The 15871-nt window shown below is 37.4% G+C and overlaps 1 protein-coding gene across 1 annotated transcript; it reads right to left on the bottom strand.

The window, feature by feature from the left end:
- Positions 1-3263: 3263 nt before the first annotated feature.
- LOC130464116 (ubiquitin-like-specific protease 1) lies at positions 3264-5920 on the bottom strand. The gene is made up of 6 exons (XM_056833523.1): positions 5614-5920; positions 5355-5534; positions 5158-5262; positions 3706-3775; positions 3496-3594; positions 3264-3394 (listed from the first exon to the last, which is right to left on the bottom strand). Exons 1-6 carry the CDS (start codon positions 5781-5783, stop codon positions 3296-3298), a joined length of 723 nt encoding a protein of 240 aa, XP_056689501.1. The 5' UTR covers positions 5784-5920; the 3' UTR covers positions 3264-3295.
- Positions 5921-15871: the final 9951 nt, after the last annotated feature.

Raw genomic sequence — 15871 nt, 5'->3', positions numbered from 1 at the left:
AATCAAGCATAGCTTTGAATTCCATGAAATGTTTTAAAGATGGGTTAGAGGCCCATGGTTGTAAAACGTTGGGGTTGAACATTTATCATATATGAAATGTATTTTCATATTCCATTTAATCTTGGTTTAGTATTAAATGATGAGTCCCTTCAAATTTGACGATATATTCAAGATAGACTGTCAGGACCAGTCCTGTGACTAAGAAATGTCTATCAAGTGAACTTGAATGTCAAAGGTTGAAAAAGGTCCCTGGTCGGAGTTTTCTATAAAATTGGACGCATAGAAAACGTTAGACGATTAGAATGCAAGATGACTAGTAGTTCTGTTTCTTGAACTATGTGGACATGGCAATGTCATAATCATTTGCATAGATACTTACTTTGGGAAAACTAGTATCGGACGAGACCTATGAAACTTTACTGTAAGAGATGAAAGTCTGTCATAAGTAAATTTCATTAAATTATTAGACACTAAATCCTCAATACCTGAGTGATTTGAGATTACTTGTTTGAGAACTGGTTGCTTTGACGTTGACCAACCGTCGCACCGTAAAAGGAGGCTATAAAGGCAACGCTCAGGTAATCACCTATCAAACGAAGTCTAATCTCAAGATCGCAAGATTGGGATTGTCCTCCCATAAATCGGGATGAGATGCTTAAAAGTTGTACAAGGCCACTCGGAGAGCTAGAAACTGTGAAATGCATGGCCGTGCTCGGATGAATCATAGGCTATGATTATCTGTTTATTTGATCAGTTGAACTCTGAAACCGAGGAACACCTCTGGACATAATAAGGATGACAACTCTTACCTTATGTTCAAGAGCAAGCATCGAGCGACAAAGGAATTAGGAAATGCACACTTGTCCCTAAGGACAAGTGGGAGACTGAAGGAAATAATGCCCTTGGTCCAAGTATGCATTCTATGTTAAGTCTAATAAATGCGGTTCAGTATTAATTAACAAGTTAATAATTCAGTGAGATCAAGTGAGCTGAATGCCTAGCTAGAGGCCGCTTCAGTTCAAGTGGAATTAATGATATTAATCCACAACTTACTCTTGACTGAACCCGTAGGGTCACACAAATAGTACGTAAACGGATCAAGTATTTAATAGCATTAAATACTCCATCTATGAATATTCGGAACCGACGGATCTTGGTTTCAGTGGGAGCTAAGATCGTCACAGGCAAGGAATGAATACTCCGGAAACGATGATATTGCCGGAAACGGAAATATGGATCATATCGGAAATATAAATATTATCCAAGTCGTAGATGTTGCCGGAAACGGAAACATGGTACGTGTCGGAAAATATTATCGGAAATGGAAATATTGCCAGAATCGGAAATATTGCCGGAAACGGAAATATTGTCAGAATCGGAAATATTACCGGAATCGGAAAATAATTCCGGAAACGGAAATATTAAATATTTGTTCGAAACGGAAATTAATTCCGGAATCGGAAATATTAAATATTGTTCGTATCGGAAATGAATTCCGGAATCGGAAAATTTAATCGGAAGCGCATCGTACGAATAAGCATCGGACGAGGCCTGCCGGACGAGGCCCAGCACGAAGCCAGGCCATCGCCCAGCAAGCCAAGCGCGCCGCACAAACAGCCAAGGCCAGGCCCAGCAGGCTGCGCGCAGCGCGCAGCGCGCACAGTGCGCACAGCACGCGGAGCGCGCAGCGCGCGCGGGCGCTGAGTGGGCTGCTGCTCGCGCGCACGCATGAGGCCCATCGTGGCTGCCGTGCGTGTGTGTGCAAGTGTTTGTGTTCGTGCACGTTTCCTAAAACATGCAGAGTTCGGTTAATGATTAAATTCCTAATTCTATTTGATAAATTAATTAAATTAGAGTTCTTGTAGGATTCTAGGTTTGATTAATTTGTATCTGAATAGGATTTCGATTCCCTTTCCATACCGCTATAAATATGAGGCTAGGGCTCACAATTTATAACACAAGTTTAAAAGTATTCAAAGTGAGTTTTTGAGAAAAAAAAATTCAGTCACACATTTGCCTATAAAGTGCCGAAAATAATAGTACCTTAAGGGCGATTCTAGTTGGTCAATCTTAAGGCGGATCCGGACGTGCTGTGGACTATCTACGGAGGGACGACACTTGGAGTCCTAAAGACTTGTTCTTGTTCGGTTCGGGCGCAGCTAGAGAAGGCACGCAACAAAGAGTATGCATCTAATCTATGCTAAATGATTATGTGTAAATAATATGTTTTCCTGGGTTTATGGTTTTTCCGCATGATTTATGAATTGTCATATGTATCATAACCTAACAATCCAGAATTGCACCAACGCTACCTCGTCGAAAAGTAATAACTCGCCCATCAATAATAGTAGAGTGAAGCTCAATTAGGGCTTCTACATCAGCTTGATGAGAGCAGACAAAAACATAATAAGATCCTGTGCGGTGAACCGTAATTGTCTCACGCTTTACCCAACGAGAATCCACCATATGTTGAACTATAGATTGACTTGGTGGATTGGTATCAAAGAAATGACCCACAACCGTCTTATCCCAATCAATATCAGCCATAAGAAACTCCTGAGGAGGGTCAACAAGAGGACCCATCCTATAAGCACTAGTGGAAAAAGGGTCATTTGCATCGCACTTTTAAGCACATTTGCGTCGCACATCGTGCGTGGCAAAAGCTCTCGACGCAAATGACTAAAAGTCATTTGCGTCGCACATTTGTGCGACGCAAATGAACCTTATTTGCGTCGCACATTTAGCTAATGTGCGACGCAAATAACTTTTCAGGCATGGTGCTGAAAGTCATTTGCAACGCACATTAGCTAAATGTGCGACGCAAATAAGGTTCATTTGCAACGCACATTTAGCTAATGTGCGTTGCAAATGACTTTTCAGCACCATGCCTGAAAAGTTATTTGCGTCGCACATTTAGCTAAAAAGTCATTTGCAACGCACATTAGCTAAATGTGCGTTGCAAATGAACCTTTTAGCGCCAAAAAATTAAGTCATTTGCCTCGCACATTGAGCTAACGTGCGTTGCAAATGACTTATTTTTTTTAAAAAAATATTCGTTTTTTAATATTTTAGTTGGAAATTCCGACATGATCGTCTTTGAAATTAGACGCTTCATTCCCAATACCGGGAATACATTTATAATTAATACCTGTCACTAAAGTTTACAACGTAATTAACGTTCCCAATAAAAGGCAATTAAATTCGTCATAGATCGATCAACCAACATGTTACAACAAACATAAAATTATTACAACAAAGGTACGTAGCTAGCTAGAGATCAAGTTCATATTACAAATTAAGCTAAAAATTCGACATTGTTCATGAAGTAATCTGCCCAAAAATCTTTCACCTCATTAATCTCCTCCGGTGAATAGGGCAATGTTCTTGAAAAATCCTAAAAAAGTGTAAATAATTCAATTTATCAACGATTGATCAATATAATAGTTTTGTGTACTTCAATTTATTATATAAAGTACGTAGTTTATGAGAACATACCTTAGTAAGATCTTGACTATTACCATGATTCATTATTATGTCGTACATAAAACGCATGACGTAGTAGCCACAATCTAGTGATCCCGGTTGTTGAGCACACTAAATGCATTAAAATAAATAACACAAGTAAAATTTCTATCACATTGTATGTTATAATTTTGAAAAACTTATTTCTTAGGTAAATAATAAACTAATTATATATATATATACCTGTGCTGGAATCCATGTTAATTTAGTTCCCTTAGATTGTCCACCTAGTCTCTTGTAACTCCGAAAAGCACTACACATTCGATAAAATATGCAATTATATATACTTTGTTTACACATGTAAATGCAAAGAATATTTTACATGTAAGTGCAATTATATACTTTATTTACACATGTAAATACAATTATATACGTAGTAGTCACATTTAAGGCTAATTGGGTCGTTCTAGGTCATTTTTAGGCAAAAATGATGTTTTCGAACCCAACTTTGAACCAAAGAACCTAAGGAATGTTTTCAAACTTATTACACGTCTCATATGCATAGTTATAACTTTCTAAGGCCCTTTACAATCTATTATTTCACATTTAAGGCTATTTGGGTCGTCCTAGGTCATTTTTAGGCAAAAATGATGTTTTCGAACCCAACTTTGAACCAAAGAACCTAAGGAATGTTTTCAAACTTATTACACGTCTCATATGCATAGTTATAACTTTCTAAGTCCCTTTACAATCTATTATTTCACATTTAAGGCTAATTGGGTCGTCCTAGGTCATTTTTAGGCAAAAATGATGTTTTCGAACCCAACTTTGAACCAAAGAACCTAAGGAATGTTTTCAAACTTATTACACGTCTCATATGCATAGTTATAACTTTCTAAGGCCCTTTACAATCTATTATTTCACATTTAAGGCTATTTGGGTCGTCCTAGGTCATTTTTAGGCAAAAATGATGTTTTCGAACCCAACTTTGAACCAAAGAACCTAAGGAATGTTTTCAAACTTATTACACGTCTCATATGCATAGTTATAACTTTCTAAGTCCCTTTACAATCTATTATTTCACATTTAAGGCTAATTGGGTCGTCCTAGGTCATTTTTAGGCAAAAATGATGTTTTCGAACCCAACTTTGAACCAAAGAACCTAAGGAATGTTTTCAAACTTATTACACGTCTCATATGCATAGTTATAACTTTCTAAGGCCCTTTACAATCTATTATTTCACATTTAAGGCTATTTGGGTCGTCCTAGGTCATTTTTAGGCAAAAATGATGTTTTCGAACCCAACTTTGAACCAAAGAACCTAAGGAATGTTTTCAAACTTATTACACGTCTCATATGCATAGTTATAACTTTCTAAGTCCCTTTACAATCTATTATTTCACATTTAAGGCTATTTGGGTCGTCCTAGGTCATTTTTAGGCAAAAATGATGTTTTCGAACCCAACTTTGAACCAAAGAACCTAAGGAATGTTTTCAAACTTATTACACGTCTCATATGCATAGTTATAACTTTCTAAGTCCCTTTACAATCTATTATTTCACATTTAAGGCTATTTGGGTCGTCCTAGGTCATTTTTAGGCAAAAATGATGTTTTCGAACCCAACTTTGAACTAAAGAACCTAAGGCAAAAATTTTGGCAAAAATGGCATTTTCATATGCATACTTTACTTACTTGTTTAGTGGCTCCTTAATCATCAAATTTCTCTTCTTCTGTTGAGAATCAAATATGTAGACCTCACGTTTAGACAAGCAAAGAACTAAAAGCATCCAGTGACTCCTACATACAAACAATAAACGTATGTAGTTAGAAAAAAAAAAGTTAAATTTATAACAATCAATTAAAAACGAAGTTCAAAGTAATTTTCATACTTTTCGTAGTATGGACATAAGATGAATGTCTTAGAACTAAGTGCACTCATGGACCTCGTGATGTACAATAGAATTCGATCTGCATCGGACTTTAACATGGTGGCCGAGATCATCTCCGGGCACATGAATCCAATACTATTGGGGTGACAATCATCGTGAAAACACAACTCACTCAAAGCCCTATAATATAGAGTGTAAGAACGTTAAGACAATCATAAAAATCAAATTTAGGGGCAAAATATGAATTTAGGTAACTCACGTAGCAAAAACTTGTATTATTGATATATTGAGCCATGCTCCCGAGAGAAGTTGATCGGTGTCTTCAACGGTGACACTAATTTCAAAGTCCTTTTCCATATTGAATGTCCTTTTAGTGCAATGTACCTTAACGTGCTCCCCTTCTTTTAATCCCAACATCATAGTTTTCATCACATTGCACTTACCACTCAAATTTTGCACTTTATAATTTTCAAGGAAATAGGTTTTTGATTTAGTGTTGGACGCTTTTGTTCCACTTCCCCCAACCACTATCTCTTTCCCTTTGTTCCCTTTCCCTTTAGGCTCTTTACTTGTAGGCTTGTTTACCTTAGGTATGATTTTCAAATAACGATATACATATTAGTGAGCATACATGGTATAATAGTTCTACTTCAAATTATCATGCATATGTTAGTTACCTCCTCATTCGTAAGCGACACCAAATGTTTTGGCCACTGAGTGAAGGTACCATGAGCTTGAGCAAGTTTCTTAATATATTGAGAAGGCACGGGGACGGGAGCTTCTTTGTACGCGGGCTCAAAATCATCAACGCTCACTTTCACGTTATCGGACGTGACGTCGTTGTGGTGATCAAGGAGCAACTCTGGACATATGGTACCATAGGCAACAAAGACTTTCTCCGAGCCTATGTTCAGGTATAGATGGCACGGGACAGGTTCCTTATTATTTATTTTGAACAATAACGCAAATACAATGTAACATGTTAGAAAAGTTCAATAGAATTAACTAGAAACAAAGTACTTGAAAAACACAAATTATCATACCGTAATGTCGGCAAATGGATCTAAACCCCCGGAACGACAACTACTATGAACATTTGCGTCTATCCTCATATGGCTTGGTATTTGGACACCAAGTTCTTTAGCAAATGTGATAAATTTCTCCATGACCATGGCATCCATCTTGGAGTTCATCTCTTGTATTGTCTCATCTTTGACCCTTTTGGTCACTCTTGCTTCCATTTCCTCCATCTCCGCATCTCCATACCGTCGAAAGCTACGCCGCTCTCCGGTCCCCCACACAGCTTTGATGCCTACTCCACCACCAAATGTTAGTGGTCTCCCTTCTTTAGTCTTACCAAGTGCACGAGATAAGACATCATCTCGTGCACTTTTGGGAACAAATTCCCCTTCATCTTGTTTCCTTTTCCATTCATCCTACATGAAATCAAATGGTTTTGAGAAAAGTTCAACACTTGGTTTCATATTTAAGAACATATATGAAATTAGAGGAATCACAACATTACGCAAAATTGTTAAATGAACTTACAATATTTTCTTTGACCTTTTGTGTGCCCTCATCCGGCAAGTAAGGATTTCCTTTCTCATCTGGTTTCGATCTTGCAAGAAGCCATAAACATGTCCTACTCGGCAAACTTGAAGAAATTGTAGACGCAGAGGAACCTTCAGATGACGAAGAAACTGAGGGAATGTACCCTTTTCTCTGCCATTCACTTGTCATTTCAGCATATGATTTCTGTCCCATATGATGAGGATATATGTTGAAAGATTGACTTTGTCTTGCTTTCTCACTTATTTCCTAATTTTAGGGGGGTAAAAGAAATTATTACAACAAAATAAAACTTAGATTATAACAAGACTTTAAATAAGAATAATTTTTATACCTCAGCTTCTTCGGAGGTACGTATCTTCACAAATTCCTTCCATATATCCTTAGTTATATAACTATACAAATCATATGGCATCTTTTCATCTTTTGGCCTTTTCCTTGTACCCCGAATCCAACCAGTCGCCAATCTTGATTTGAATTCCCTCCAACGCTTATCACAACTCTTTAAGACAACTTCTTTCTTAGTTTCATCTGTGATATGAAATTCTCTCTAAATGAAAGAAAAAGAAAAGGAACAAGAAAGTCTTTTAGCACATGAAAAAGACACGTAGATATGTACAACTGAATTTCCAAAATAAAACCGGTTACCTTGACGTCTTCCCACAAAGTGTCTTTTATTCCTTGTGAAACATCTTCCCAGGTTCTGATCAATATTGAAACCTTTGCGCGACTTATCTCGCCAATGTGATTCTTGTAATCCGTTGCCCATTTCCCTGTGGGTCGGTCCAAGTGATCCCATTCAATTTTTCTTGGAACCCCGGGCATGGATTTTATTCCTTTTGTAGGGCCTCTTGGCTTCTTTTTTTGCTTTTGGGGCACTTGATTTGGTGATTTGTTAGAAGGACCTGAATTTGCGTGTTGATCTTCATCCATGCCTGACGCTACTGCATTGGAAAATCATTAAAATTACATACCTTCAAAAGCAGGATTTTAAAATAAAAATAAAGTTCTGATCAGTTCTGTGCACTGATCTGCACAGCTCAGATCAGAACTGTGCAGATCAGTGCACAGAACTGGTCAGAACTGATCAGTTCTGTGCACTGATCTGCACAGCTCAGATCAGAACTGTGCAGATCAGTGCACAGAACTGATCAGAGCTGACCAGTTCTGTGCACTGATCTGCACAGCTCAGATCAGAACTGTGCAGATCAGTGCACAGAACTGATCAGAGCTGACCAGTTCTGTGCACTGATCTGCACAGCTCAGATCAGAACTGTGCAGATCAGTGCACAGAACTGGTCAGTTCTGATCAGTTCTGTGCACTGAGCTGTGCAGATCAGTGCATAGAACTGGTCAGTTCTGCTCAGTTCTGTACAAATGCTGGGGAATGAATTTGAATATGCAAAATTTTGGTCCACAAACCCACCCAAAAACAGACTGTTCTTTAAAGATTAAGCAACAAAGAAAGCACAACCAAGCTCCTGAAATGACGTTTTCGAACCCAACTTTGAACCAAAGAACCTAAGGAATGTTTTCAAACTTATTACATGTCTCATATGCATAGTTATAACTTTCTAAGCCTCGTAATAATCTATTATTCCACATTTAAGGGTAATTGGGTCGTTATAGTACATATTTAGGCAAAAATGATGTTTTCGAACCCAACTTTGAACCAAAGAACCTAAGGAATGTTTTCAAACTTATTACATGTCTCATATGCATAGTTATAACTTTCTAAGCCTCGTACTAATCTATTATTCCACATTTAAGGGTAATTGGGTCGTTATAGTACATATTTAGGCAAAAATGACATTTTCGAACCCAACTTTGAACCAAAGAACCTAAGGAATGTTTTCAAACTTATTACATGTCTCATATGCATAGTTATAACTTTCTAAGCCTCGTACTAATCTATTATTCCACATTTAAGGGTAATTGGGTCGTTATAGTACATATTTAGGCAAAAATGACATTTTCGAACCCAACTTTGAACCAAAGAACCTAAGGAATGTTTTCAAACTTATTACATGTCTCATATGCATAGTTATAACTTTCTAAGCCTCGTACTAATCTATTATTCCACATTTAAGGGTAATTGGGTCGTTATAGTACATATTTAGGCAAAAATGACATTTTCGAACCCAACTTTGAACCAAAGAACCTAAGGAATGTTTTCAAACTTATTACATGTCTCATATGCATAGTTATAACTTTCTAAGCCTCGTACTAATCTATTATTCCACATTTAAGGGTAATTGGGTCGTTATAGTACATATTTAGGCAAAAATGACATTTTCGAACCCAACTTTGAACCAAAGAACCTAAGGAATGTTTTCAAACTTATTACATGTCTCATATGCATAGTTATAACTTTCTAAGCCTCGTACTAATCTATTATTCCACATTTAAGGGTAATTGGGTCGTTATAGTACATATTTAGGCAAAAATGACATTTTCGAACCCAACTTTTAACTAATCTACAAATTAACTTGGTGAAAAAATAGTTGCCAAAATAGTACCTATCTCACTATTTCTCTTTTTCAACATAAAATCCTTCATCATGATCTCGGCGTGTATAACTCATGTCAACATCGTCAATCATTTGAGGGATATGCCAGGAGGAAGGTGGAATCTCATTAAACTGCTCATCATACTCTTCTTCATCATCTACATCCTCAACGCCAAGTATTCTTCTTTTGCCTTCCAGAACAACTGACCAACTACGATCGGCAGGGTCAACCATGTAAAAGATTTGTTTTGCCTGTGATGCTAATATGAAAGGATCTGCAAGATGCCCAACTCGACTAAAGTTTACAAGTGTCAGGTACCCATGTTCATCCTTTTTGACACCGCGACTAATATCAACCCACTTGCACCGGAATAGAGGAATCTTAAAATACTTATATTCCAACTCTAATATTTCTTCAATGACTCCATAGTAAGAGTTCGTCTTATCTACAAGTGTTCTATCTTTTACACTAGCATACTCTGAAGACAAACATATTGCCGTAACACCACTATTTTGCATCGTCGTTTTGTCATCTTGTCGCTTCGTGTAAAAAGAATAGCCATTGATGTCGTACCCCTCATAAGATATGACTTGACATTTAGGACCATATGCCAACCATCTCACCATGTCAGATACCTCATTAGGCGTGTCGGAAAATTGATCCATCACTCGACGCTTGAACCATGTGAGGAATGAACGATTATGCTCTTTTATCAGTTGAGGACCATTTTTTGAAGGATATTGCTCTCTAAGAAAGTTCATGTGCTCAGCCACGTATGGATGGACTTCACTAAGACTTTGCACCACAAACAGCTCAACCTTACACATCATTTCAGAACTGATTGATATCCTTTTCTTGCCAATTGTACCTTGACCCCCAAGTCTCCCATCATGTCTAGACTTTGGTACTCCGACTTCTTTCAAACGTGCCATATATTGAGAAACCCATGCAGCAACTTCCTCCGCGACGGTTCGTTGGACAATACTAGCTTCAGGTTTGGCCGGATTCATCACTCTATTTTTCAAGGTACCCATTTCCCGTTCAAAGGGATACATGTACCTCATACAAACTGGCCCACAAAGCTTAATTTCACGAACAAGATGAATAATCAAATGAGGCATCATGTCAAAGAATGATGGCGGAAAATACTTTTCAAACCGACACATGGTCTCAAGTACATCAGCCTGCAAATCATCCAGTATTGTTGGATTGATCACCTTGCTACAAATTGTGTTGAAAAAGAAACACAATCTTGTAATGGTATACCTCACTTGTGGCGGCAATATCCCTCGAATTGCAACCGGCAGCAATTGTTGCATCAACACGTGACAATCATGAGATTTCATTCCAACTAATTTCAAGTCAGACATGGACACAAGTCTACGAAAATTTGAAGAGTAACCGGCAGGGACCTTTAAGCCATGCAAAGACTCACAAAAGCTAACTTTCTCCTTTTTAGACAAGGTGAAACAAGCTGGGGGAAGGTACCAGCGTTTTCCCCTTTCTTGAGGTGCCAACTCGGAGCGACCCATAGCAGCCATATCTTGTCTAACTTTAGGCCCATCCTTCGTTTCCCTTGCATATTCAACAATGTCCCAACAATGGCATCACAAACATTTTTCTCAATATGCATTACATCCAAACAATGCCTAACTTCCAAATCTCTCCAATATGGGAGATCCCAAAAGATAGACCTCTTCTTGTAACCACCACTTGGCTGACCTTTATAAGGCTTACCAAACTCTGTCTCAATGTCTTTAACCCGTTCATAAACCTCACACGCACATAAGGGGGCAGGAGCTTCTCTCATCTCCAATTCTCCATTAAAAGCTTCCTTCTCTTTTCGAAATGGATGATCTTCAGGAAGATACATCCGGTAATCCATGTACACATCTTTCCCACAAAATTTTAGGCGCCTCGAGACCAAATCATCATGACAAACTGGACATGCCTTCTTTCCCTTTACAGAATACCCTGACAAATTTCCATAAGCCGGGAAATCATTTATCGTACAAAAAATCATGGCACGTAAAGTGAAATTGGTTTTGGTGTATGCATCAAACATCAACACCCCTTCATCCCACAACAATTTCAAATCTTCAATGAGTGGCTCTAGATACACATCTATGTCATTTCCGGGTTGTTTAGGCCCAGAGATTAAGAGCGACAACATGATGTATCTACGCTTCATGCATAACCAAGGAGGCAAATTGTATATGGTGAGAAGAACCGGCCAAGTGCTATATTGGGTACTAAGTGTCCCAAATGGGTTCATTCCATCCGTGCAAAGACCAAGCCTGAGATTCCGAACTTCTTCCCTAAAGACCTTGTACTTTCGATCAATGTTCCTCCATTGTGGAGAATCAGCAGGATGCCTCATTAACCCATCTTTCTTCCTCCCCTCGGCATGCCACCTCAAGAGTTTTGCAGTTTTCTCTTCTGAGAAAAGGCGCTTAAATCTTGGTATAATTGGAAGATACCAAAGCACCTTAGCCGGAGAAGGTTTCTTCTTAGTTGATGTTGCATCATTCTCCACGATCTTGTAACGGGACAATCCGCATCTTGGACACTCATGCAGATTTGCATACTGCTTTCGATACAACACGCAATCATTTGGACACGCGTGTATCTTCTCATAATCCATACCCAAAGGACACATAAGCTTCTGGGCCTCATAGTTAGACCTTGGAAGTTTGTTTCCTTCAGGAAGATTACCAGACGTGGCCTCCAAAAACTGTGAAAAACTCTTGTTGGTCCAACCGTTTTCCACCTTTAAGTTGAAATATTCGATGACGGCACCAAGTACAGTTTGTGTAGAACCAGGATATAATGGTGTTGCGGAAGCTTTGATTATACTATCATACATATGGGGACGCTCAACGAAATGATGGTCTTCCACATCATGCATCATATCATCTATCCTATCTTTCTCCTCTTCTTCCTCACTTTCAACACCAATATCATCCTCAATTTCATTATCATCACCATTATCACAATGATTATGCTGACTCGAGCTCGGCATACTAGAACTTGCCCCATGATCTATGCTCTCACCATGCCATGTCCACGTCGTGTAGTTACCCTTAAAACCGCGACGAACTATGTGATCAACAATATCATCAATATCCCGATACCCCCTTGAATTATTGCAATCACAACAAGGACACAGAATTAAACTTGATTCATGTTCTGATTGATGTTTCAAGGCAACCTTAATGAACTCTTGAATCCCTTGTAAGAACCTTGTAGAAAATCGTTTACTACCATACATCCAACTCCGATCCATTTTCAACCACTAAAGATAAAACAATATGACCAAATTTTGTCAAAGGTTAGAATATAAACTAGGCTATTCATATCATTATAAATCCATGGCTTCCAACAAAACCTACCATAACTAATAACAAGTTCCCATAGTACAATTCATTTCACATCACAAATTCACAAACCCGAATTTTGTAGCAAACCCAAAACATCATTTCATAACCTACACAAACCATCTCATAAACCTAAACAAACCCAAAAATTCATTTCATAACCTTAATTCAACAAAACCTAATTGTAATAAACAAATAATTTCAACAAAACCAACTATTACAATTCACCAAAAACTACAATTAAAATTCAACAAAACCTAAATCTTAAATGTGCACAATTAAAATTCAATTAAATAATATCCACAATTAAAATTCAATCTTAAAATTCAACTAAAATGTACCATTAAAATTCAAACATAATATCCACAATTATAATTAAAATGCACAATTAAAATTCAATTAAATAATATCCACAAAATAAAATTTAAATGTACCTAATTAATCGATGGAGCAATTGAAGAGAGGAGGGCCAGCGGCGTGGCAGCCGACGGCGTTAGCAAGCAGCGGCGACAGTGACCTGTGAAGAGGCCGGGGGTTGAACGACGATCAGGGGGCGGCGACGAGCAGGAAGTTGGAGGACAATGAGCTGTGCGAAGAGGAGGTTGACGCGGCAGGAAGACGAACAGCAGGTCGAGGAAGACGGAGGTTGACGGCGGAGGACGAGGTTGACGGCGGAGGACGAGGAAGGCCGAGGAAGTTGGAGGAAGGAATTGAAGCAGTGAGGGGTGAAGCTTTTGCAATTGGGTTTCAATTTAGGTCGCGCGCTGTGGAATATCGCATTTTAGAAAAAATACAAAACATCATTTGCGTCGCAGAATTACTAAACTGCGACGCAAATGACTCTAGGATGCCCCCCAGAGTCATTTGCGTCGCAGATTAGTAAATCTGCGACGCACTTGATTGAGTTAATTGCGTCGCAGTTTTACTAATCTGCGACGCAAATGACTCTGGGGGGCATCCTAGAGTCATTTGCGTCGCAGTTTAACAAAGCTGCGACGCAAATGACTAAATTTTATGCTAAAAATTGTCATTTGCGTCACATGTTTAGAATGGCGTGGCAAATGCGGGGATGCAAATAAGCCTTTTTCCACTAGTGAAGTATTCCAAGGATGTTGATGATTCATCTAAGAGAACAGACAAGAAATAACTTTGGAGAGAACAAAGAAAGAAAGAAATGAGGTTGATTAAAGAAGATTAGAAGAAAAAGACTGTATTTGAGAAGTTTGCACAAAAAAAACGTAAGAAACAAAGATTTTGGAAATTAAAGACTATTTAAAAGAGAATATGTAGCGGTGGATTAGGAAAGGAAAATGAAGAAATTGCAAGAATTTGACAAGTGTTGTAGAGATTAAACAAAAAATTACAGGTGTTTGAAAGATGATTAACAAAAAAATAAAATTCTTTCATCAATTGTCACAGTAAAAAGCAAACATGAAATTACAGGTGTTTAATAAGAGTTTAACAAAGAAAACTTTACCCCACTAACCGAATGTTGTAGAGATTAAACAAAAAGGAAGAAAGATCAAAGATTGGATCTTTGACGGTGAAGAACAGAACAAACCCTAATTACTTAGGGGTGAAGACACTCTTTTTTTGAGAGGTTTTTGAGCCGCTTGCTTGAATGTAGACTTTTGTCGGAGATTGTGATGAAAAAAAAAAAATTGTTTTAATAAGTGGAATAGTTGATAATAAAGAAATAGAAAAAAAGAATTATGAAGTATGTAAAATTGTTGTAGTGATATAACATTACTAATTTTTCCTGGAATTTTCACATTAACTTAGTTTTCAAACAAAGTGTAAATTTTACCAAGTGTGAAACTTTGTTGCAATTTTTATGGGAAGTATAAAAATAAAAGGTTTAATTATATACAGTAAAATGTTAAATGATAATACCCCTAATCACACTTTATAGACAATCTCGCCTTTTTGTAATTACAATACAATCTAGGGCTTTTTGTAATTACAATACAATCTCGGCTTTTTGTAATTACAATACTGACACTTAGTTTCAGGTATTAATTTTAGTTTAAAGTTCATCAACCAAATAAAGAATTAAGCAAGTCAAAATTATCCGCCTGATGAAATATGAGTCTACTACTGCAGGCCCGGCGGCGCACAAGGAAAATGACATGTACCTTCCAAGTTGAAATTCATGCGAATTAATGAATTGGGCAATTGGCTGCCCTACTAACAAACAAACATTAATTAATTTTAAACAGATTCAAGCAAATCAGTCAAAATAGTGAAACGCCATGATAAATTGATAATGATGCAGAAAGAGGTCAACTACATCAGGAAGAAACGGTCATCGTCCAGAATTGATCTGGCAATAATTTGAATTGAATTGAACACACAAGAACAACTATTACAATTTTAAGAAATAAAAAATCGGAAACCCTAAGTTAACTATAAATCCCAGTAAGTTTTGGCTACAAATTATTTTATCTGCTACAAGATTTTTGTGTTCTTACCACATTTCTGCAGACTAACGAGTATATTCTTCTTCCTCGTATCAATCAAATCAAAATCGGAAACCCTAGAATCATCTCTTGAAAATTGGCACCACCATCAAACAAATCGAAAGAGTTTATCTGCCATTGTTCTAGGGGAGTTAATTTGATTTTGAGATTTTCATCAACGGTTAAATTTGGTGAAAATTGGGAATTTTACCCAGGTACTGTAGCTTTGTAATTTTAGTAGAGTAAAATTTTATAATTGATATGGTAAATAGAAAAGAACGATTGATTGGTGGTTTTTAGGTTCCTCCCACAAATATAAATCTGACATAAACTTATTCGGCAAAATTAATGGCAGGTTGAATAGCGGGTATCATTTTACTGCCAATATAGCGACTTAGCTAGAACAAAAAATTTATTCCATAAAAGTAGTAATGCAAATTGTAAAATAAAATAAAAGTTATACATATACTTGAAACTTTCCTTCATTCTAATTTTATCAAACTGCTACCATGATTATAATTTGTTACGGAGTATAAATAAAGCCCAAGTCATGAATTCAACTCATGACATTTGAATCTCCTATGCCAAGTCAAGAATTCAAA

This window comes from Spinacia oleracea, chromosome 6 (assembly GCF_020520425.1).
Source record: "Spinacia oleracea cultivar Varoflay chromosome 6, BTI_SOV_V1, whole genome shotgun sequence".
In the NCBI taxonomy this organism is placed as follows: Eukaryota; Viridiplantae; Streptophyta; class Magnoliopsida; order Caryophyllales; family Amaranthaceae; genus Spinacia; species Spinacia oleracea.
This window is presented reverse-complemented; position numbering and strand designations above follow the sequence as displayed.

Excerpts from the sequence above, each read along its gene's own strand:
- LOC130464116 (XM_056833523.1), bottom strand. The coding sequence starts at position 5,783 with ATGAAAACTATGATGTTGGGATTAAAAGAAGGGGAGCACGTTAAGGTA. Across the intron at positions 5,263-5,354 it reads TTATGTCCATACTACGAAAA|GAGTCACTGGATGCTTTTAG; the intron begins GTATGAAAATTA and ends GTTTGTATGTAG. Across the intron at positions 3,595-3,705 it reads TAACATGGATTCCAGCACAG|TGTGCTCAACAACCGGGATC; the intron begins GTATATATATAT and ends TAATGCATTTAG.